This window comes from Gavia stellata, chromosome 2, assembly GCF_030936135.1.
Source record: "Gavia stellata isolate bGavSte3 chromosome 2, bGavSte3.hap2, whole genome shotgun sequence".
Taxonomy (NCBI): Eukaryota; Metazoa; Chordata; class Aves; order Gaviiformes; family Gaviidae; genus Gavia; species Gavia stellata.
Window position 1 is genome coordinate 84895507 of NC_082595.1, and position 25263 is coordinate 84920769.

The 25263-nt window shown below is 37.0% G+C and overlaps 1 protein-coding gene across 1 annotated transcript in view; it reads right to left on the reverse strand.

Annotated features, from left to right (window-relative positions):
* The window catches only part of PRIM2 (DNA primase subunit 2), a 128440-nt gene that overhangs the window by 13168 nt on the left and 90009 nt on the right, over positions 1 to 25263 (reverse strand). The window contains exons 10-11 of the mRNA XM_059835519.1: positions 10572 to 10698; positions 9630 to 9712 (exon numbers count right to left, since the gene is read on the reverse strand). Coding sequence (XP_059691502.1) covers positions 9630 to 9712; positions 10572 to 10698 — 210 coding nt within the window. The remainder of the gene's footprint in view (positions 1 to 9629; positions 9713 to 10571; positions 10699 to 25263) is intronic.

Consider the following 25263-nt stretch of genomic DNA (forward strand, 5'->3'; position numbering starts at 1 on the left):
ATCTACACCAGAGTGCTGCAAAGATTTATTTTCACTATGAAGTTTCCTTGAATAATCTTACTTTTGAGACTTTAACACTGTCCACTTTGAAAGGTTTAATCATTTTAAAGTATTTACAGGTTTTGATGTAGTAAAGACAATAACTATCTGAGAGATTTTGGACAGTGAACAAGGGGTCTTAGCCAGCAGTTGAGAAATCTGAATGATGTACAATTTCTGGATTCAAGGTCTAATGCTTCTAAAAAATTCTTAGCAGCAAATGTGTAAGGGTATCCTGTTTTATAATTTGAGTTTTAACTAGTTAATTTGTGGTGGGATTCTTTCCCTAGTAAAAGCTCACAAAATCTGTGTTCCAAGTAAAAATGTGAATTTTATGAGAAGAGGTAAACTAATAAATATGAAGTGCCATATGATATCTTCATCAATTAAATATTTATTATAGTCACAAGTCAAAAAAGATGAGACTTAAAATTGGAATTGCTGAAAGAAATTTTAAGGAACTTTGATGTACCAAATTTCACTGTAACTATAAAATGGGCATCACATAAGGTTTGTCCATATCATCAATTGTTCTTGTATTTTTGTTTCTGATTTATATATTTCCACAATAAATACTGACTTAATAAAAGATCTCTTATTTAATCACTTAATAAAAGTTCTCTTACTTAAACAGTATTTGCTCTTACTTAATCAGAACTTACAAAAGCACTACCATGAAGATGACTAATGTTAGGGCAAAATTCTTTAGCTGTAAGGGAAAATATTTTTACAGCCAACAGTGATCTAAAACTTTTCTAATATTAGATCATCAGAAAGGACAGTATGGTTTTTATTTTTTTCCCACTGTGGTGGGCTTTGGGCGAGTTTTTTTGCTGGTTTGGGAGTTTTTTGCTTGGTGTTTTGTTTGGGGTTTTTTTTCATTCATGAAAGCATATAGCCATATCAGAGGCCTAGGCACAGATTTGCTTATTTATTTCCATCTCTGTGAAGACTCTCCAATCCCCCAAACCACTAAATTTGTTAGATAACATTGGCCAAAATTCAATGACTCAATCAAAATCTTCAATTTAATCCAATTATGGAAAAAAGCAGCTTTTGAAATTAAAAGAACAATTCTACTAGAAAGAACATTCTTTCTTCTAAAGTTATCTAATGTTCATTTACATAAGCATTTTTCCCTAAAGAAAAAACGGTAGTTAGAGCAAAAGCAAAAAGGATGAGTCTAGGCCCTCTATTTCTCCTGACTGTAGAACCAGAAATGTTTACTACCTTTTGCTTTTGCTATTGAGATAGAAGTGAATTGGGAAAAAGGTAATTTCGTGAAGGAAGCTTTCAGAAACAAATAATAGATATTTTGAAATAACTCTAATTCAAAGTCAATCATATTCATTCTTCTATTTGAGATATGTAGGCAACACATTACAGTGCATTTAGTACAGCACCACAACAGATGTATTTATCTTAACATATGCTTTAGTCTTTATATTCTTCAAATTGATTAGCTATTGTCAAATCTGGTTTCATAAAGATTTTATCTGATCAGCAGAATACCAAAGACAGAAATGAAATGTGATCCGAAATATACTATAAATTCAAATGCTATACAATCACACATTCACGTATTAGATGCTCAACTAACTATATTACTTCTCCAAGAAGCATTTTTAAAACAAACCAAAAAAGCTACTATCACAAATAAAGAAATAGCCTAACCTACGGAAAATGTGAAATAAATACGAGTTAAATAATTCAGTTATTGGAATAAACATCAGGATTAATGCTTTCTGCTTCAGGCTATATAATAACCAGGCAAGATCTGAAAGTCATCTGTTATATTACCTTGAGAAGATGACTTCAGCAGATACAATGGGATAGCAGGCTGGATCTAGATATATCACAGCAAGCAGATTCACATATTCAGACGTTTTGATCACTTTTTTCATTACTGACGGTACTGCAAAATGACTGCAATGAAAGCAGTTCAGTGCTCAGACTGATTACTGAAGTCATGCAAGGTCTGGCAGTATTTGCTCTGCACCATCATCCCAAGGTCCAGCTTTCCTTTTTCACACCTAGCCCATGCACAGAGAGCCCTTTGGAAAAGCACTGTGAGGTTGCAGTTTGTTTTCTACCACAGACCAGCCAAATGCTTTATGTGTATGAAAAAACTCAGGAGCTTCCTGGTCTTATGAACCTAAAAGGAAAAAGTGTACTCCTTATCTCAAGGGTATGAAGGACAGCCCTAGAAATAGAAGACTGAGAACAGCGCTGGAAAACCAACCGTCTTGGATAAAACCGCAACCATATGGACTGGACACTAGCCCACGTTCTGGCTCCTGTAATAGCCATGAGGAACAAGCTTCATAAGCAAGAAAGGGGCTTGTTCACGGGCTTAAAGGGAAGACATGTGAGTACTCTAAAACAGATTAAAATCCCAATTCATGACCATGTAGCTAAATCCAAAATAGATGTTTGGAAAACTATGCATCATTCACATAAAAATGGACACGTCTGATAAATTAAAAATTTTGAGCAGAGAAGGGCAGTACTTGAGAAGCTAAAGAAAAGCTCCACATTCTTCAAATCCAAGAAATATCCCAAAATAAGCAAGATAAAACCACTGAAAAAGATTGAAAATAACATTAATAAGCATATTCTGACAGTGTCAGATTGAAGTATACACTCTTGATGTTGAAAAAAATACAAAACCCTTGACCAGAGAAGAATGCAGTTTACCGCAGAGAACGAACTACCATCTACACTGGAAAACAGAGAGCCTCAAGGACAACTGAAGCACTTGATCAAAGTCCTAACAATAAATTGCAGGAATAGGCAAAGGCCTCAGGTTCTGAATGGACAGACAGGGAAAGCCCTGGAACCAGAACTGAAATCAAGGCGGAGCACAGGTGATTTGGAAAGAACCCATGGAAACAGACAGCATAAACACCAAACACAGTAAGGGAAATGCATCCAAACCAGAGGGTTGCTGCTAGCGATTTTCTCCTAAACAACCAAACCCACCTGAAGCAACTGCCAATCAACTTAAAATCAACTAAGACAGTGGCCTGGATTTCATGATTCAAGGACCTCCTGAGATAACCTGTGAAAGTTATGGGAGAACTAGGAAAAAGAACAACTTATGTGGTCGCTGATCTACTCCAAACCCAAATCTTCTGATGGTCTAAAGCACTGTGAACTAACTTCATGGAAAATAAACCACCAGCATTCACGAGCCTATATTCCCTTGATGAACACAATATACTGAGGAATAAGCCATGCTTTTTGTGCTGATAGACAGCACAAAGGTCATTGAAGAGAAACACATAAAACATCAAACGAGCATTGTCCTATGACAACCCCCGGGACTCTCATCAGAAAAAAACAAAAAAAAGAGTCCTCAAGATTAGTTTCTCAGCAGGACCTTGATGAATATTAAAAAATGTTGTGAACAAATGGAAAGGAAACACCATCAAACAGTAATAGTTCTGATCCAGATCACTGCGTATGAACTGGAGGTAATAACAAGAAATGCAAGCCTCCAGGCACTGCTGATAAAGGCATGTGCTAAGTCTCTGTCAAACCAGACTTGAATATCTGTATTCACACTTGCACAAATTAAGGTTAAGACACCAGCTCTGTTTCATTCTGAGTACAAAGTAGCGACCAATGTAAAATCCTTTGTGCATGGCCTGAGCTGTCATGGCTTCTCCAGCCCCTCTGGCCAGGACAGCAGCAACATCCTGATTGATGCTTCTGGAAGGCCTGATGAGTTTCCAGTCAACCTCTGTTTCAGAATGAGAATTTCATCTCAGTAGGGAACAGAAATTGTTGACCTTTAACCCCTTAAAGTGAACTTCTTAGCTTAGGAGAGAAACACTTATTACTGCTCATCTGAAGAAAGAAGCGTGATGTACTCCTCTCACAAATACCATTTGCCCAGAAGAGTGCCCTGAAGTATCTAGTTCAACAAAAGCTATGGTACTGTACAGAAGTTTCAACAAGAACAAAACACTTGGTGAGCACGTGAACAGAACTGTGTGAGCTCTGAAGACCTCATGACCTTGAGCACAGATTTACTCCTTGAGAGCTAGCATGAAGATATCTTTTAAAAATCTCATTTGTTTCCATGACAATGACTACATACGGATTTGCACACTGTCAGATAAACATAGGAAAAATTTTAGGGCAGAAAACATCCAGCCAAGGGGTCTCCTGGGTATAGATATTGGCACATTATTGAAAAGAAGCATGCCTTACGCTTATAGCATATAAGTAATCTGTAGCCCTGAAAATGTTTAGTTTAGGTGAAAAATATATTACTAAATAAAACAAATATTAATGTCTTAAAAATTCAGACAAAACCCTCCAGCAAAACCCTCCAGTTCATTTTGAGAATATTATCTCAAAATGGATAGAATTGGTGAATTTAAAAAAAAAAAAAAAAGGATTCTACTGTTCTGTTGCAACTGCTGTCAGCTGAAGGTCATATTCCTAGAAAGGCAAAAAAGGAAGTAAGTGCCCGTTAGTTCAAAAAAAATAATGAACAGCTAAGTTGAGATGCTGCTGGGAGACTGGGTTCTCACAGAGGAAATGCCATAGCTAAACCTTTGGAAAAAAACAATAAAAACAAACATTTATGTCTGAAGGTGAAGGAATTCTATGTAGCCAGTTGTTGGTTGAGTCGGTTCAGAAAGTCGTATCTTCTCAAGTTCAGTAAATTACTATATATTATAGATTAAAATCACCTATTAGGAGGATAGTACCCTTGACATACACCATGTAAAAAAGTGGTACCCCAGGCCACAATTTATGCCCAGCAGAATGTTTCCTGATGTTAATCAAAGACAACCTCTTAAGAAATGAGCAGGAATATTCTATTTTTTAAAGTCAAACATGAGGTAGTTCAAACAGGATTGGGATTTGGACAGCAAACCTGACCAGATTCTAAAATTAGAAGGTCTCGGTGTGGAATTTGGATAATGAGGTGGGATTCCTGTGCACAAAGAACCATTAAGACTGCCCTTGCTATCTCTTGTGCGACCCGGGGGAGTGGAGACCTGCCTGGCTAACACAGGCTGCAGATAAGGAGGGGGCCCTGTGGAGGCAGGACAGCCCTGCTTATGGTCAGCAAAGACAGTGAAATAACAGGAATGTGAGAGGTCCTTTGTTTCTTCGAAAGGCTTCATGTCCGGTAACTGACCTTTGCCTCATTACCGGTGAAATGCATATTACAACTCACACCCCTGCATATGCTAATGAAGATTATAGAGGTCATGCTAAACATATATGACTATAGCACTCGTCTCTCCACCCAAATCATGCTACACGTCACATATTGGGGGGGGGGGGGGGGGGAGTTGAACCTCGTAATTTTGGGGATAAAAGACAGAGAAAATGATTGTTAAAGTGGGAGAGAAGAACCTCGATACCTGAAGACCAGTTGACGGGCTGTGTTCTCTTCCTCCACCCCAGGCAGGGACGCCTCTCTGGGGAAGCGCTGCACCTCTCACCCTCTGGGTGACAGTTATCCCCGGGTTGTTGTATTACTATCATCAAGTTTGCTAGCAATATTAACCTCAATGAGTAGCACTATTGTAGTTAGTGAATTTATCAACGGCAATCTCGAATCTGTTTCTGTCGCTCTCAATAAAGTAACTAATTTTGATTTTTGCGCATCTGCTCAGTGCAAGTCCTTTTTGCTGGGGCTCTGATAAATGAATCAGTGAAAGTCCTGGGACTCTGACAGACAAATTTCAGAACTACATTCCTTTTAACGTGACACTCAGCTTAGTGATTCTACACTGAAGTGGCCTGATACTAAAACCATCTTGGATTTTTTTTTTGTGCAGCAGGATCATTCTTGCTGAAGAGTAGATGAAAAGTCTAGAACAGCTTCCCCAACTGGGGAAGCTCACAGCAGTCCCACAACCTGTCCAAACCAGGAACAAAAATACTGGCACTTCTTGTTAAATTCCAAGATGGGCAGTTCAATTCTGGAGTGCCCCATTCATAAGAGGTGACTTCTAAGACACCATTCAACACTGCCTGCAAACTATTAAATCTGTAAGTCTATGTACTCATATGTATGTTTGGTTTCAGTGATCAAGTGCATTACTTTCACAGATCTTGTATTTTATTTTGCTGATACAGAACATGGTAGTGATATTATATCTGCTGTAAACAGGGAGGCTGAAAGGATGAATTGATTCAGGAACAGAAGGCCTGGTGTGTTACCTTTCACCCTGATTTCTAGAATGCTGTAACTGGCACTCAACAGGGACTGCAAGTCTTGAGCTTTCATTTGAATTCCTTAAAGCAACTCCTTAGCCACAGAGAGAAGCATGCATCACTGCTAACCTGGAAAGCAGAAGTCTGCTGTTCACATGATCTGACACCTGTTACCACTGCAGGGAGTCTCATAACTCCCTCAGTATCACCATCAAGAAGTCAGCTGGGAAACAGTTGAGCAAGTAACGGTTGGTTCAAGTTACTTTTGCAAATATTTCATGTAGAGGCTTGTAAAACAACAACAAACCGTATTTTCAAACTGTCAGGCATGAACCTGTTAGCTAGCCGCAACTGATATGGGCTGGTTGTAAGTTTTGATAACATTTGGACTCAACAAGAGTGACATGTTCTGATCTTCCAGTTAAAGAGACATGACACAGAACTACCAGTTAGGAGGCTCATCACCGGTTTTGCAGATAGACTACTTAGATGAAGAAAAATGGGGGCTTGGGAGCCCAGAAAGAAGAGGATGAAGATCCTGGGAAGTTGAGGATGATCCTGGAGATCAGAGATGCATGAAGATGAATGCCGGGGAATGCCCTGGGACCACACCCTGTAATGCCTGAGACTGTTAACAGCAAGCAGCTGCAAAGCAGGTATTGACATGACTTTCTGCTCCATCCTCCCAGACCAGCAGTGATTCCCTCGCTGGGAAGGAAAGTTGAGACCTCAGTAAACACAACACCAGGGTGGGAAGCAAGTGAGGGACTGTGTGAGATAATCAAGCAGAGGTATAGTTCTAATCTCCTTGATTCTTAAAAAAATAAAAAAAACACCTCCAAAAAACAAACCAGTATCCAGATCCACTACAGGCTGTCATTTACTGTCTCACCTATGACACCATCACACACATTTGTTGATGATTCAACTACTTTGTACACTGTCTTTCACCAACTGGATTTGAGACTTCCACTCATTGCAGACAGCTCAGATGTAAAACTCTTGCTCCTTTTGAGTTTGCTGTCCTGTGCACGTGGCCACTTGAGTGTCCCTCAGTCCCTCAGTGTTGTATCCTCAGATACAACACATGTATCTCTACCATAATGCAGGCAGACAGAACTGAAAAACCATTTAGGTACATACATTGACCTGGTTTTGACAACACAGAAGGGAATTTTTCTCTATGTAACAACCTGCTTGTCTAGAGCATATAGAGCGAGAGAAAACACTAAAACGAAGTCACATTTGAACACAGCAAAACAATTTTGGAATAAAGCAAGGAACAAGTGTAAGAGGCCCTGAGCTGCAGGAAAGACATACCATTTATTAAAATACATAGCTGAAAGGTCAAGCTCTGAATCATTCATTAAAAATAGGAATCTGTCAGGTTGCAAGGAAGCTCTCATTTGATCTGGAGCTGACGGGAGGTCTAACAGAATCAAAGGGTACAGTTTGAGTGAATGTCAGTCTTGATGCCCAGATACTAGAAAAGCAACTGTATCAGAAGCTTTGAAAAACTGACAAACCATCCACCCTTAATAACCATTCACTGAGCTAAAGGGAAAACAGCATTTCTGATACTCAGCCACTATCACCAGCATCAGAGAAGACTCTAAAAAGCCAGAGTCTAGACTGAAGGATCCTGAAGTGTTATTAGTCATGCAAATGTTATTGGACCACACAAATGTAGCAACAAGGAGTGGTAGCGATAAAATCTGTTCAAGATCTTGGAGGCAGATGTGAACCAGTCTTCTTCCTCGTACTACTGAATATCTCAAAGACTGTCTGCTGTATAAGATCAATTTCTGAAAACCCAGCCACAACCAACTTCTTTATTTTTTTTATTATTACTAGGTTTTGGGTGGAGGGTGTTTTGATTTGGGTTTGTTTTGGTTTATCAGTAGGAGTGGCCACTGCAGAGCCCTGTACCCTGACTGCACTTAAAACGAACACCACAAAATTGATGGACAGCACAGTGTCCATTTCCAGGCAAAGCAGACACTGATGAAGGTAGTTTTTCTTAGTTACTTTTGACAAGAAAATTTAAGACTCCTAGTGAATCCCAATCATACTTTACAAGGGAAAAAAGAACAAAACCACACACACACACAAAAACTAAAACCCAATTCAAATCAAGTAATGACTATGTTAAATATAAAGATACTGCCCCACTGTGCAAATTCACCGAAGAAATAACCTCTACTAAATCCTACCCACACATAGCAAGGCAGCTTAAACCAGTAAATCCTCACCAATCTTTTCAATGATTATCAGGATAAAAATTGCAGAGCAGCATCAATTTTTGATGCATATTAAAAGAAAAAAAGCCAAAAGAAAGTATCTCTGGTGCCTGTCAGATATATGGAAGACAGTCAAATGCTTACTTATATGAACCAGGAGAAAAGAAGAAAAAAACAAAAAAACCCACCACATTCCTAGAAGAAAGTCTGGGTATTTCAAGAATTTGTCAAGAATGACTACGAGTGAATGATAAACACTTTAAAACTATTCTCTTTTCATTTGTATCTTAATTATTCCTTCCAAGGGAGAATACTTTAAGTGGAACTTTCACATTCTTTTCTATCTAGTTCAACACTGTTGATGCCTGACAAGCAATGGTGACACTCTGCATGATCTAAAGATGACAACTTAAAGCAGGTTTTTCCTATGGACCTAAAGCAGGTTTCAGGCAGTTACTATACACAACTTTTTGCTGAACTGTCTCAGCTTGACTCTAACATGCACATCCTCCTCCAGTGAAGATTATGGCATCCTTTTATAGCCTTAACCTCTTGCTAAGGCAAGCAAAGGGAGTCACAGTCCTTCAGTACACATGTATTTCTGCATTGCCCTTGCTATATAAGATAGGTTTTCAATTTAATGTTACCTTCTAAAAAGCTGCTAAAAATCTCTGCTTAATTGCACTAGGCATTTCATGTCCTTTTGTTGTTTAGGGAAGTTAGCGTAATGGATGATTAAGAATGTATGTTTTCTAGAAGTTTATTACAGAAAACAATTACTTATGTCTACTGACTACACAGTAGAGTCTTCCACAAGTCACTGCAAGAATAAAAAATAAGTTCTCTAAAATATTGCCAGATTCATTTAAATTATTTTTTTTACCACAGTGCAGTAAAAAGAAGTAAAACAAAATTCTGCATTGTATCCACTGTAGTAATAAACCAACTCATAATATTAAACAATAAAAGGTGATGACAATAATCAACACACCAGTGAGAGCACTCAAGCCAGAAAGCCAAGATCCTGGTTTAAATCTTTTAGAAGTAGAGATACTTCACAATACATACTGACAAATTGCATATAGCATTCCTACACAAAGAGAAAGTAAAATTGAAAAGCAGTGCCTTATTAATGAAAGCCCCAAACAAAATATGCCTTACCTGAGTTATTCCACTGGGAGGGATCTTATATGACTGCAGCTTCTGCTTCAATAGCTCAGGATCACTGTGGCGGAATGGGCACCCTGACAGTAAAAAACAAGCAAGCTCACAAACAAGGCTGTTTACCCAGGAGTTAACACAGTAAAGCACTCAAGAGACCAGCTAAGCTCTTCCTAATGGTCTAACAGCTTATTAATAAGAAAGTTAATTGCCCATGTGTACAATTGCTCACTTTTTTCTTTTTTTTTTTTTTTTTTAAATAATTACTTCACTGCATGGTTATCAGGGCACCAGAGACTCAAGAGTTACATAAAATACCCCAACATAAACAGGCCACAATTCTCATTCACTGACAGGAAAAGTTTTAGTTAGTTCCTTACTAACAACAATAGCGCTGGTGCATTTAATAGCTGTGAAAAAAAAACAGGAAAAGACAAGTAATGAGAGCCACTGGTCTTTAAAGCACAGTCCTTTGTAAAAATATTACTTTAGAAATACCTGAGAAAGTTCCACCACCTTAAATAAGAGTGGGGGTTTTTTTCCCAGAATTAGTTTTGAGATACAACTGAATGAACGACTTAGTACTAGAATAACAATGGTGAAGCCAGTGCAGGTTTTCCATATTTAGCCACACAAAGGTAGGAGGTTTTAAAGTACCCTAGCAAACTTCAGAATTGCTGTACGACTGAATTCAGATCTCAGAACATCTCTAATTGGTCACCGTTTAAAGCATCTATACATTTACAGTCTCCTTGCACTGCATGACACAATGTATATAAAACCAGAAGCTGTCAAGTGCTATCTAAAGAGAACAGTGCAAGACCACTGTGTGGCCTTAAAATTAAATACATAATTTGAGAGACTACAGGAGGGATTAACTTCCCTAGCCAAGGGTTTCTGCTGTTTTTAAACTTTTTTTTTTTTTTTTTTTAAGGAACTCACCATGATAATCCCCTTGACTTGGTGGATTGGACATGATAATCTTCATGCAGCTGTATGGGGTATAATCAGTTCTCTTTCCTTCTTTCCCATAGTTGTGGCGAATGCTGTAAGCATATCCTTTGTCAAACTAAACAAAACAAAAAAATAAATTCTTACATACTGTGCCAGTGATTCTACCTGCTCTGCAAATAGAAATATTGTACCACAAAATAAATCTTCCAAACATATTCAAACTGAGAAAAATAAAAATCGAGCTGCTTGCTGTTCACTTTGATTTTTATATTACATGGACTTGTATATGCACATATACGTGTTTTACAGACACATCACAAGACACGTGTGTATACCTGCATTGATTTAAGGTCTTTTCAGCTAATGCGGTAATCGCTTTAAAGATAAGATGATTTAAAGATCAAAATTTTGAACGCCACAATGTTGGTAAATGGAGAAAACATAGTAATTTAAAATCTTTCATAAATGTCCATAAATTGATTGCTTCATCAGGGCAAAAACCAGAAATATAGTTTTCTTTACTCAGGTTCACATTCTTATTCTCCCAAAGAATAATGCTTCACCTATACTTTGTTTCAGCACTGAAGTTCAATTCATTAAATTCTAAAATGAAGTATACTTCGCTTGCACAAAAGAGAAAGATTTTAGCAAATCTCTTTTGTCTACTGATAGACTACCAACTCCTCCAACAAAATGAAATCTTCTAAAGTAATACAGATGTAAACAAACATTTATCTTGGCAGCTGAGTACAGCACTATCAATATCTCATTTTAGATAAGTCCTGTGGAGAACATTCAATGACATGAGTTCATGTTATTTTATAGGTGGCAATCTGTAGTAGAATCAGATAATTTAACATACGGATTCGTTAAGTTGCATTAGCTACTATAAGACATCAAGGAACATTTGTTCAAATACCATACTTACAGTTCTAAAAAAACCAAACAAGATAAAATAACGAAGCATCATATTTAGAATTACACATCCTCAGTCTCTCTTCTCCTCAAAAAAGCTATGACAATACATAATAGAACAACTGTGCTCTTGCTCAATTAAAAATTTTAGCATTAACCTTATGTAAAGCTCTGTGTCTGAATTAAATATAAACAACTCCCGTAAGAATTTATGTTGCCTTCTCAAAAAACACTTTAAAATAGTTTTTTTACTCTGATATTTTACTAATAGAAGACCGTAATATACTGAGAAAAATCATTCAAGCATACAACTGGTAACTCTACTACTTCAAGAATACTCTCATTTCTACCGATAAAAGTAGTTCCCTGTTTGGCCTGTGGACTTCCAAACAGTAATTCAGAATATTCATGTACCTATGAAAAACCTTGACCTGCTAAAACATGTCTAAAATAAAATAGAAAAATAAGTGTATTTTTCTTGATATCAAACACTTCAATGTTTTTGAAAAATATAAATAATTGAAAACCTATAACATAATATGCAAATACATAATAAATGTATATAAAAATATACACAACCTTTGAGAATAAAATCCTAAATTGCACCTGATTCTGGAAGGGTAAAAAAGAAACTTCTCTATCAAAATGCTGGTCATAATCAAGTCAATGTATCAAGAAAAGTAATATTCAGCACTCCTTCCAAATAACGTTTAAGACGTCCAAAGCCCTGAACAAACATTGACTAATTAATCCTTACTGTGCATTTGACAAAGTGATGTTAGTCTATGTTAAAAGATAAAGAAGAGAAGAGAAGAGAAGAGAAGAGAAGAGAAGAGAAGAGAAGAGAAAAGAAAAGAAAAGAAAAGAAAAGAAAAGAAAAGAAAAGAAAAGAAAAGAAAAGAAAAGAAAAGAAAAGAAAAGAAAAGAAAAGAAAAGAAAAGAAAAGAAAAGAAAAGGGAGAGAGAAAACAAGATAGCATTGCATCTTTCAGCATAGCCACAGGCAGGATCCAGCACATAGGAATATACCTATTGAGTCAACCCTTTTGCCCAGGAGAGAAAAGAACTGGTTGGTTGAATAGTAAACCAACACTATTTTTGCTCACAACAGAGAGTTGGGCTTACCAACTCTTCATTAGAAAGCAGAGTAAGACTGTACGAGGATCTGCTATAGGTGTGTGCACGTACTCGGGAAGGGCTGGGGAAACAGGTACCTTCCCCTTAGCAGGGCAAGCAGCAGCTGCTGGCTGAGTCCTGCTGCTGCTCCTGCGGGAGCTGCAAACGGTGTATTTATTCCTGAAAAACAGCGAACATCAAATACAAAGATGTGTGTATTTTAATTCCCAACCTCTCAGTGAATCTGTTAAACTGAGGATGGAGTCTGTGATCCTACCACCACCTATTCTTCCATCCAGAAGCTCTGGAACCTTTCCTCCTTTGCATAAGATGAATGAATGCATATTTCATTTGCTTAACAAAGGATATTTGAGCAAGCAGTTAAATTAGATTAAATTAGTTTTTTGCAAGGGAAAAGCAAATCTTGAATGCTTCAGGATGTATTGCTTAGTTTGCCAGAAAATTAACACCCCTCTTTAACAGTTCTGTATACTAAAATCTTGAGCTGTACTTTTCACATCACTTGCCTTAATGCCCACAGAAATTACTTTTACTACCTAACTCATTATTTTATGCTGAGAAGCTGCTCTTGCAGTAAATAGAAAAAACAGCTACATATTAACACAACATGGCCTTGGGACAGGTTTGATATTTTCTCATTGCTTTCTTGTAACCCTGTTTGGATCTCAGAGTTTTCACAGTGGCAGATGGCAGAGAAGAATAACACAGCTATGTGGTACAAGTTAGCACACGTGCAGTTACATGCTTCACTAAGAGCTCTCTCATCCTTGTGCTTCAGCATTTTTTATCATTGATTAAGGAAACAGGATTTTAGCAGGGCCAATATCCAACGGGCTGTGCGGTCATCCTCAGTGGGAAGAAACCACGGATTGTGGTATTTAATTTCAGAACACACATCCTGCGGAACAGCCCCCTCTGTACATTGGGGGATGAACTCAATGATCAGACTGTCACGGATGGGAGTGTTAGAGAATGCACTTCACTCATAAGAGAGAAGCAACAATATATTTTATTGATATGTAATATAACAAAGTTTGATGGTAAATGTGATAGTATTTTAACCAGATTCGATGGCAAGGTACACTTGATTATTTACTGCATAGAGGACAGGGTCAGACAAAACTGTCAGGGAGACCCTTCCATTGAGTCGTGAGGTTCAGGAAGGACCCCCTTGCTTTCTAAACTCCTTCTCAGAGAGGAGTCTAGGTGCGGTTGGATCTAATCCTAGTCCCAGACTTGGTCAATGGTTTATGTCTAAAGGATTATATATGTGCAATCAATCCTTTATATCACTTAGCTAAGGTCTCAAAGTTTCATCATGCTATTAGTCACTTACCAAGAATCTGTTGCGGCAAGGAATCTCTCAACCTCAAGAATTAACCTTAAGAAGCGTCCCTAGTCAAGGGGAGACACTGGTGTGCAGCCTGCTGCCGTGCAGGAGAGCTCAAAGGGCTCTTGGGCTACTCACTATTCATGGGGGTAAGATGACTGACTCATAGTCATATTTACATACTGACTACAGATTTTAGTTTCTTTCAAGTTTGTCTTGAGTTGAACATTGACCAGTGCTGTGGTTAGATGGCCACTGTGTTGTTATCCATCTCCCCCTTATGCACTCTGAGCCAGATGCAGCCATCACAACCAGATGCATCCATTATGACCACCATAATGGTGGTAGGATTTTCATAGTTCCTTGAACAAAGTAAAATAAATTATGTGCAGCACACATCATGCATGTAGGTGTTTGCAGGGTCATTCTAATTGCTTATAAACTGCATGGTTTTAAACTATTTCAGAGAAACAGTTTAAAAATTTGTAGAAACAGTTTAAAAATCTGTGAAACTACTGTTACACTATATTCTAACTGCAATCTACTATAAGGTCATGATGGCAAAACACTGTAAAAGGTCAAAACACGTAATTCAAGTTTTCAAAAAACACTTTTTTGGTGATGGCCCTATAAAGAACTTTTGGGGTTTCTATTGAGGCCTCATATGAACTTGCTCAACCACAAACATGCTGCACGAGTGGATGCATTTACCTTGTATTCTGCCTGACAGTTTCCATTGAAACTCAAGAACACAAAGGCAAAACATTATTCTATTATCATAGAAAAACCGTGTATGCACATACATCCCGCCATAGTCTATGCTAAGTATCAACGGAAACTTAGTGCCAAAGTTACAATAAAACAGCAATGTTAAAGCAACATCATTATACTATTGAGTATCTACATGCACCAGATCACCTACTGCTGGTAAGACTTGAGAGCAGGAATTCTCTGCAACTCTTTAACAGTATGGCCCACATCTCAACTATCTCAGTTATTTTTCCTCTATTTATCACTCTGAGCTTTCCAAAATCTGCAAGGCATTTGTAATTTATGTGCAGGGTGTATGGGCCATGGCTTTGGTGAGGGAGAAAGGGATGAAGAAACACGTCTCATTTAAGCAATGAACTGGTTCACATTGAAGCCAAGAAGCTGAGGCAACGACAACCCTCTAGCAACATCTAGCAACATCAAAATTTGTCACTTTGATGTTCGAATGTGCAAATCTTGGGATTAGCAGCAGTGTGAATTTTTGTTTTAAAAGACTGCAAGTCAACTGTCTGAGCTTTAACTTGATCCCTGAAGATAAAAAGTATTTTGAGGACTCCTCTTTCCTCCAGGCATGGCTGTAGGATGCATGTGATGCCTGGTCTGAAGGGCACTGCTGGTGACAAGTGGGTAGTTTTTTGAGTTTTTATGCATCAGTATTTGTTGTAATGAACTGCAGTGTCCAGTGCATGGTACTGAATGTACTAAGGATGATCTTGGGTATCCTGGAACAGGTGACACTGAAGCTTTCTTAGCCTTCTCCCTATAAGAAACTAAGCTCTCAGCACCGATTAGTGGGATTAAACCAGTAGTCCAAAGCCAGAATCAAGGAGGCTGCAGGACAGTTCACTGGGTATAGATGAATGTACTGTAGCAAGGAGCTTACATTTTGCTTTTATGTGGTATATTCACAGACTAATGCAGATTAATTTGCCTTATAACTGTTAGTTACACACATACTGTGTTAGACCGCCTTCACTAGAAGACATACAAGTTATAAATTAAGGTGTAAGTAAGGTCTAAATAAAAAGGTATTTAAAAAAAAGATATATAAGCTATAAATTTGCAGCTGGTATAGCCTAATACCAGATTACTATGTTCTAGATGGGAATTTAAGGAAATGCTATTTTCAATAAATTCTGATCACATAAATGCACACAAGATCTTTGGATATGGAATGAGGATGTACATCAAATGGGCCATTTGGCAGGTATACGCTCTCCTTTGAAGAAAAGCTTTCATTGAACAAAGCAGGGAAGTATTGGTCACGTGTGCCTCATAATGATCGATTCAATACAACAGAATACAATTTCAAAAGAGAACAATTACAAACGACATTCCCGAGCCATTCCAGCCACTGCAGAATAAGTAACATCTCATCACTGAGAGTTACTTTCCTTATATCACTTGCCATAATTGCAGATTAGTATCTGGAAATAGAACTAGGTTGTCCATAAATTTTGTTATCAATTCTGATATTCAACATGCGTATTAGGATGGAAAATAATTTGTTGACAGGTCTTCCAAGCCCTGCGTGCTCAGGTTCACACTTAGGCAAAACTCTCATGTTTCAGTTTAACTACTTTTACACACTTATGTAACTTTTTCTGCATCTATTCCTTACAGTACTGGGAGATTTATTTATTTAAAGTCTAACAGCCAAGCAAAATGACTGCAGTAATTTTGTCTAGCTTCTTGGCTGACCACCAGATTAGTTTCAACTCTGCAAAATTCAAAGAAGTAATGCTTTAACACCTTTTTTTAAACAGCCATTGGGTAACTTCCTGTCTAAAATTGTTGAGCCTGTATGGATAACAGCTTCAAATTCATAAATTTATCGCACAAAGTTGTGTATGTTCTGAAAAAATTGGTTCACTTTTTCAACCATTTCCTAGGCAGTCACTCCAATCATTACTGTTGACATTGCTTAGTTGGCATATCTTTCTTCAAGCAACTATTTATTTTTTTTTTAAGTTCACGCTTAAAATAACCTCAACTTGAGGTTATCTTTTCCCAAGCACAATTGTCATTTAGGAGCACAAATAAATGCTTCTCCATCTGCCAATAACAAAAAGTTTCAGTTTATCCTAAATTCTCAACCTGTAGCACGATTTCTATGCTTTAATGTACAGATCAGAGACATCAGCTAAAATTGAGCTGCAAAATTCTAATACGCTGTGCAGCAGTCATTACAGACCAATTCACATCAAGTACAAAAAACTGCTTCCACTGCAATTTCACGTTTTCCAAACCACATGAGGCAAGAATGGCTTTGCCCTGGAGATTACTCCATTTACCACAAGGAAATCAGAAAAGTTTTGGTCAGTCAAATTCCTTGTATACTACCCACATGAGTGTAAACTGCGTGGCTAGCGAACTAGTTTTTGGGCTATGCCAGGACACTCATGCAAAAATATGACAATGTAGGCTTTTATTTACAGGAGTATAAGCTTGCCTTAATATAACTTTGCTAAACATACAATTTATGTACACTCTTTCTCCACACATCTACATGGACCAAGACTTTGAACCAGAAAAAGTATAAAATAAACCACAGCAGACTGTCTTCTGCCTTAAGATGCTGCATCAAATTATCAGCACAACACATCTTAAAGCCATCTCCTATAACAACATGATTTTTCTTAGGCACACACTTGGTCATCTATACAGATTTTGTTAGCTACTTCAAGATACTGCAATATTTCTTTCTGTATCTAAGTTATCAATACTTCTTTTTTTTTAGTCTGTTCATGTTTCACATACATTATATTGAAAAAATTCAGATACAGAAGATGCATTTCAAAACATATGGTCAAAGAAGTGACATTTCAATTCAGATTTGATTGTCTGGAGCAAACAGTGAAGGAGTTGCTTTCAAACAAACCGAAGCCTGTGAACAAGAAACTGGCACAGGGAAGACACTTCTTTTGTAGACTGCCACTAAAACAAAGTTTCCATGGGTATAACAGCTTGTGGAGGTCATAAAGGTAAACACACTAAGAAGTACTTTAAACAACAATTAAGAGCATGTAAAATTGTGAATTCATTTTAATGCTCACCAGTTAAGAGTAGAAAAAAAAATACTAAGGGATTTTTATTATAATACTTGATTCATTTCTACTTCTGTTAAACTGAAATGTCTTTGTGATTACATAATTATACAGCAGTCTTTGTTTAACGATTATTTCTACAGAACATGGTATGATTCCCTTAGCATAATGTCCTATTTTCTTGGCATAATATCACCTATACATAGCATTTTTCTTGGATAAAAAGATAAATATATCTGAAAGAAATAAATCTTTTCCGTATTACACTGCACTGATCTCCTAATTCTTTACGGGATTACAATGCCTAAGTCATTTCATGTAGTACTCTGATAATTATACTAGTCATTTTCTCTAATATCGTTAATATTTCCAAAAATTACAAACTTAGAAAAAGATGAAAATGCTATGTAACTATGAATATCACTGTTTTGATATTCACAAGAATCATTAATTTTCCTAAATATTTGCTTAACCTACTGCAAAATTTTCAGTGAGCAACACTACCAAAAAAAGAGAAAAATCTGAGAGAAAGAACAGCTGTTTTAAGGCAAAAATCAGTTTGTGGGTGACCCATATCAGAATTCCCCTAACAAATTAATACACTATCTTATTGAAAATATTGAAAGTTTCATGCTGGCAGTTCAGAGTGTTACTGAAGATAGAGGTGTAAATTCCTTGCCATTTCAAATGAAACAACTACACAAAGAAATAGTCACACTTATGAATTCTAATCAAGAATTATAAGGAAATTGGAAATTGTAGCAAGAAAATAAATATTTAGATGGTAACTAACACTGAACAGGTGATGAGAACTTCTGTTGCTTTGTTTTTAAATAGAAGAAAATATTAAATCTTATTTTAAACAAGAATTAAACTGCTGCATTAAAATGCATTTATATTTGACAGCACCATAAGAGATACTGTGTTTTTCTTAAGTATCTATAAAAATACATTGGTACTTTCCTTCAAATAACAAATGAACACTCAATAAACCCGATTACTGTAAACATGTTTTATTTTCCAACAGATTTCTGCAGACCATTCTCTACGGTTTTTAGGAACCCTTAAAAAAAGTCTTTCTAATATCAGAGAACAATCTTGAATCCTTTACTAAATATTTACTCCGTAATACACTCATTTAGAAAGTTTAATATGAGATAGGGAAAAAAAAATCCAATAATCAATTTCTAAACCAAGAAATCTCATTCAGTTAGGAAAAAACCCCACAGCACACTTCTGGTATGAATTACAAGCACACCAAGGCCTTTGAGATTTTTCTGCTGATGTTTTTCAATCAGTGTTTCTCACATTTCAATAGTCAGAGAAGTTAACTAACGTAACTTGGAAGTGTATCTTTCAGCGGAAGGTTAGCAGTAAATTAACGGGGTTATTCATTTCATCAGAAGTGGCAGAGAGCAAATAAGAGTCCCGAAAACATTCAATAGCAAAGGAGAACACAGAAAGCATTATCACTGAAAGAGATGTAAGAGTGTCAACACATTGCAAAGCAGACAGAAATTTGGCATGTGGTACAATAAAAAGCGACTAAGAAAGTTAAACAGAAGTAGAATAATAACTATGTGCATCTATAGGAATAAGATTCAGCTCCAGACATCTAAATCCAGACGTCTCCTATTATTGTCAATGGAGGTCAATGCAATCAGAGGAGCCTGGGGAGCAATTCAATTTACCCTACTGGCAGCACCTAGAGGCTTATTAAATAAATCACTCTCTAGACACTATTGACTGTATAGGCTAGATCTCTATTGATCGTAACGGCAGCTTAGGATCCCAATGTAAAGAATATGTATACCAAGGAGAAAAGAAATTCAGTAAGCCTGTATCAGAACTGGGCAAAATCCATACTTATATGTATACCACTGTAGCACGTATTACAGGTTTTCAGAGAAGATGGATGAAGACTGGCCAGGGACCCCTGCAAAGTCCAAAACCAAAACTCCTACTGCTTATCCAAGCTCTATCAATGCTCTAAACAAGAGTGCTCTCATATGATGTTTTCCAGTTTTATTTGAGCACAGTGAACATGTAATGCATTTGCAGTCTCATGTAGCTCATGATCTATTATACTGTAGCATATACTGTAACCTAGATCAGCATATATAATAAAAACCTAAACGTATAGGAAAGAAATAGGAACAAAAACTGATGTCAGCATGGAGACATGTCACTTTGTGAAGAATCCTGAAATGTATTCAACTGGACTCTGGTTATAAGACAAACCAGCAATAAAATGCACGACTGGGACATGAGGTTTAGACTGCGTGCCAGCAGAGGGTTTGTTCTCACTAGCCTGTCACAACATCTTAAAGCTGTGGATGAGAAGACAGAGGCATTCAGCAGACCAGACTCCAACAGGCCAAAGTGGCAGTCAAATGGACTTCAAAAGAGATTTAGAGGAGAGCCACTACTCTCGGCTCCAGCTCGTACCCTAGGTATTTGGGATATCTTCTGCTTCATGGAAAATAGTCCAATGTGGATATATTAGATAATTGTTATTATTTAACTCAATAGTCTGGCATGGCAGGCTCCTTCATTCTAGTAATAATAATTTTTCTTATAAGGAAGGAGAAAGAGCATACCAGAAAGCAAAGCTATCCAAGCAGCTATACTACAAACTGGAACTTTAGCAGGGTGTGACAGGTTGCTGGGATAGCAGAACAGAAACTCACAAATGACAGAAGGTCTGAGGAAAAATTGTCTTAGCTATTTCAGGCAATCCGAATCAGCAGGGCCTGCCTCATTTTGAACAGGACTCTTGGCATTAAAACAACAGACACTACTTCAGCCACAGCACTGGAAATGAGTCCAAAGGAACAGTGCATATTGATCTGCTCTTGAAGAGCGCTGCTGCTGGCACAGGCTGCAATTCACCTGTGCTAGGGTGTTCCCAATTTCAAAGACCTCTACAGGATACTGGAATTAATCCAAGGAAGTCTGGCTCATTATCCAATATTCCAGTTCCACTTAATACATCTGCCAGAGTGTCAAAAGATCTGTGCAAGTTCACCACAACAGTTGAAATTCTCTGTCTATGCATCATTTCTAAAGAGCACCCATCTCCTGACACAGTGGAAGACATCATTCGCTCACTGAATTGTTTGTATTTTACAAGCTGGTTGAACTACATAGCATTCCCTAAATACGCAATCTTTGAAGCAGAGACTGGAAGGTTTTGCACACTTTTTGGACTTAAATCACAGAATTGTTCTTCCCTTTTAAAACCATGTATCTTGCGTAGGGAGTTCACCTGAGTAAGCTCCCTATCTTGACTGATTAGATATTGAATTACTTCATTAATTTATCACTGCATCCCCTTACAAGCACCCTTGCAGTGTAGCAATGTTATTAGGAATCCTTTATAGATTGTTATTCCTCAATCTATACACCGATCAGAATGAAATCTGAAGTCAAGTTCAGCATTAGATGACAAAAGGCACGCAAGAAGCAAGGTGAGTTAAAGAAACGAAGGCAGGCCTTCTTCGCTGATCATGAGATCAAGTGCTAAATTGCTGTTACCACCAGGTTATAACAGTCCACCAGCAAAGCAGTCCGCATTCATTAGAAATCTATAACTGACCCAGTCTAGTCTGTAATGAGATACAGTAAAGCCCAACAGATTCAATTTTACCCGAAGCCTCAGATTTGCAGAAGTGGCAGCATCACTCAAAGAGATCCAGTGACTTGGGCTGGAGAATATCCTTTCAACCAATCCAAGTGATAAAGTTATCAGAATGTGATATAACTGTGCCAAAAAACTTGCCTTTTACTGAGATATGGTTAAACCTCTTGGACAAGGATCAGCGTCAGAACAGAAGGATATTAAGTGCCCAGTCACGTAATGTCTCAAGACACCAGCAAATCCCCAGTATAAGTGCAGATTAGAAAAAAAAATTCTGAATAAATTGGTCATTGGAAAAAATCAAATAATTCTTAAAATAAAACTACAAGGAGGCTGAGTAATGAATACTTCTCCTCAGACTGCTAAGTATTCCTTATGTCTACTCTTGAAACACGTAGATTTAACTTTTCTGATGCAGTCATAAAATAATGACAAAAACAAGGCACTAAAACACAAAAACGTAGACAGAGATTTGATGTTTGTCAACCCTTTTGAACATAGAGTAAACTTGGTATTGGAGCTCTCCAAACAGTACAGTTTGGCTCAAGAACACTGGCATTCTTTCCATAAAAACAGATTTTTTTCTTTATTAACAGCACAATAAAAGACAAAATGACATTTTAAGATCATGATCAAAGGAAACAGAAGTGCAGAAAAGCAGATATTAGCCCTTGCTGTCATAATAAGTAGAACTGCTTACATATAAAGATCCTTTTATATTCTATCTTATGCACAAAGTGCACTGTAATTAAGACATATTTGAACTCCAGACTGCAAGTATGACAAGAGTCTTTTTGCATTCAACGACAGAAGAAAGCTTGTTTTAAAATGTACAAGACTACCTTCCCATCTTTATTTTTTTTTTTACTTTTACTTTTGTTTATTCATCATCAATTAAAATATTAATTGACTGCAGGAAAAATGCAAACAGAAAAATAAAGAAGCTCCACTGCCAGACTGCTCTGAACTGTCTGAGGAGAAGTAACATACACCCCATTTTTTGGTGCCTGCTGTAAGGTTCTAAAAAGGGGGAAATAACTCCGGTAACAATGTACAAGAAAGAGCTCAACTACTGTAATTCAGCCAAAAAGCACAATCTTTCTTTTTAAAAAAAAAAAGTATTTCCTCAGAGTTTCACTGGTATTGCCCCTGTTCTCATGTCCCGAACCGAACTCCATTAAGTAGATGAATTGGAAAGAAAAAAATAAAAATAAAAAAAAGGATTTAAACAACGAAACTTGCCATAAAGACCACTAGCTTCTGCTCCCCCATGTATAGCAGAAGGGGGGGGGGGGGAAAGTATTTGAGGGACATTTCGTTTTTCTCCTTGTATGAGTGGACTTAAGATGGGGCACACAGAACAGGAAAAGCTCAGTGCACACCACATTATGCAGAATTCAGTTTCACAGCTAAATAGCATTGTACATTTCAATATAAAATCAGAACCTAACCTTTTTTCAAGAAGTAGTAACGTCTATAATGTTGAAATACTTAAGCCCTATCAAAGTAATTTAACTTTCCTAAATCAATATATTAAATTTCTGAAATATAAATTGTGCATAGCACAAATAATGTATAACAGAGCTGTCCTGTCTTTATTCATGAGATTCAACAGATTTCAAAGACATGCGGCAGAATGTTAAATCAATTCTGAAAGTAAAAATACATTTTTATTCACAACATGCCCATGTGGTATATCAGCAGAGTGCACATTTGATACAACATGCTGCTTTTCTGGACGACAGAATATGAAATATAGCCATGATTTGCTGGCTGAATATAGACGGATGGAATATGACAGCTATATGATGTTACAACAATTACATGGACATTATCAAAAGGGAAGGCCAAGTACACGAGATTCTGGGTTTTGTTTTGGAAGTCAGTTTATATGGTTACAGGCAGTCTGAACTTTTAATGAAGTAATTTTAAAATATTCTTTCAAACAATTATATCAAGATTAATAAACTATTCTGTCAAAACTTTTCTGTTCAAAAAGCACAGGAACACAACTGGAAGAGATCTGCTATGTCATTCAGTTTGTCCTGGAAGGTAATAAAAAGATACAGATGAATAGGTTTGCATCTCAAAACCAGTTAACCCCTATCTCAGAACTTGGGGTAAACAGCCGAAGAGCTTAAATACATTACTGGTGGTGTGTGTGGCAATGCACAGCAAGTATTTTTCACAGCAGATGGCTATAAAGAGAGAGCTGTATGGTTGGTTAAGAAGGTATTCGACAGAGCCTGCTAAAGACCATCCTTAGTGACACTCAGATACTTCACAATCGCTGAACTTAGAAATTTGGCAACCAGATAGACAAATCCACCTATTACTTTTCTTAAAATGTCATGGACTTACTTGCTGCTGCTGTGATGGTTAATAAGACAGAAACCTCTTCTGACAAGTACACAGTCTTTCTACAGCGATAATAAAGTGCAAGTCTGACAAGTGGTTCAAGACTACAAAAGGAATCTTAGAAAATTAAAGGTCTGGCTTTAACATCCATTTTTCTACATACAATTCTAAAAAGATACTACAGTATGGAAAGAAAACGAAAGAAAACGTGTGTTGCTGGGAATAAAACAAGTCATAAGAGAGCAGATTCTGATCTAAATTAGTTTTAGTACAGGAAAGATATTTATTGCCTTCATTCTTGTCAGTGCAAGAACCTAATCACTAACCTGCTCATACACTAGATTACTAAATACAGATTTCAGTGCCTAATATGTAACAACTATGGAAACTGATCCTATTTCTTTTTATGGTAGCTAGTACAATTAAAAAACATGACTAAAATTATGCCAGCACTGTAATTAATGTCCTGGAAGACAGATTGTGTAGTTAGAGCTCTTCTCTGTCCCTAAGACATGCCACAGGCTAAAAGACCATCCAAAATTTTAACAGTGAATATTCTACCTATAAATTTAAATACCACCCAAGTTAACTAGTTGAATTCAACAGCACAACATTATGCACCACTTACAATGTACAACAATTCTTACTCCAATCTTTTAAACTTCTGAATACAGTCATGTGCAGGCTATATATTTATATACACACACACACACTATATATATATATTATATATATTATATATAAAAATATATAAATGAATGAAACTTGTAAGTAAACAGTATCTTTTCAGTGATGATTATATACATTGCATATGGGCAGAAATGGTGAAAAATTTATTACTTTCATCTTATTTTGCTGAAGTAACTGATAGGACATTTCTACCATGTATCACAAACATCTAATCTTATATTCACATCTGATTTCTCATCATCTGACTTCTTATATGTCAACTGGAGCTATGATGTGCTTCATTTACTTGCCTAATGTGAAAAAAAAAAGTAAAATGGACTATGAGCGAAACAGCCACGGAACACATCTGTATTCTTCATTTAATAAAGAGGTCAGAGCAGCGATACCTACAAACTTGCACACATTTGTGTGAGTATTGCGAACAATGTAGATGTTACTACTAAATCCCTTTGCAGCAAACTGAGGATTTCCTATTTGTCAGGAAAGTAGAAATATCAACTGCTTTGCAAAACTTGTATTACTAATCATACCATGCAATAACATGGCATGTTATTTTGATGACAGCAATTCCATACTACTATTTAACTGTAAGTCCTAATAAAAATCACCATCTGATGCAAACAACCTTAAACTATTTAAAACCACTTTAAAACTAAGATTACAAGAATGCTGTCAGAGTATGCAGGGATGAAATGAGGAAAGCCAAGGCCTCCTTGGAATTAAACCTGGCAAGGGATGTCAAGGTCAACAGGAAGGGTTTCTTCAAGTACATCGGAGGCAAAAGGAAAACTAG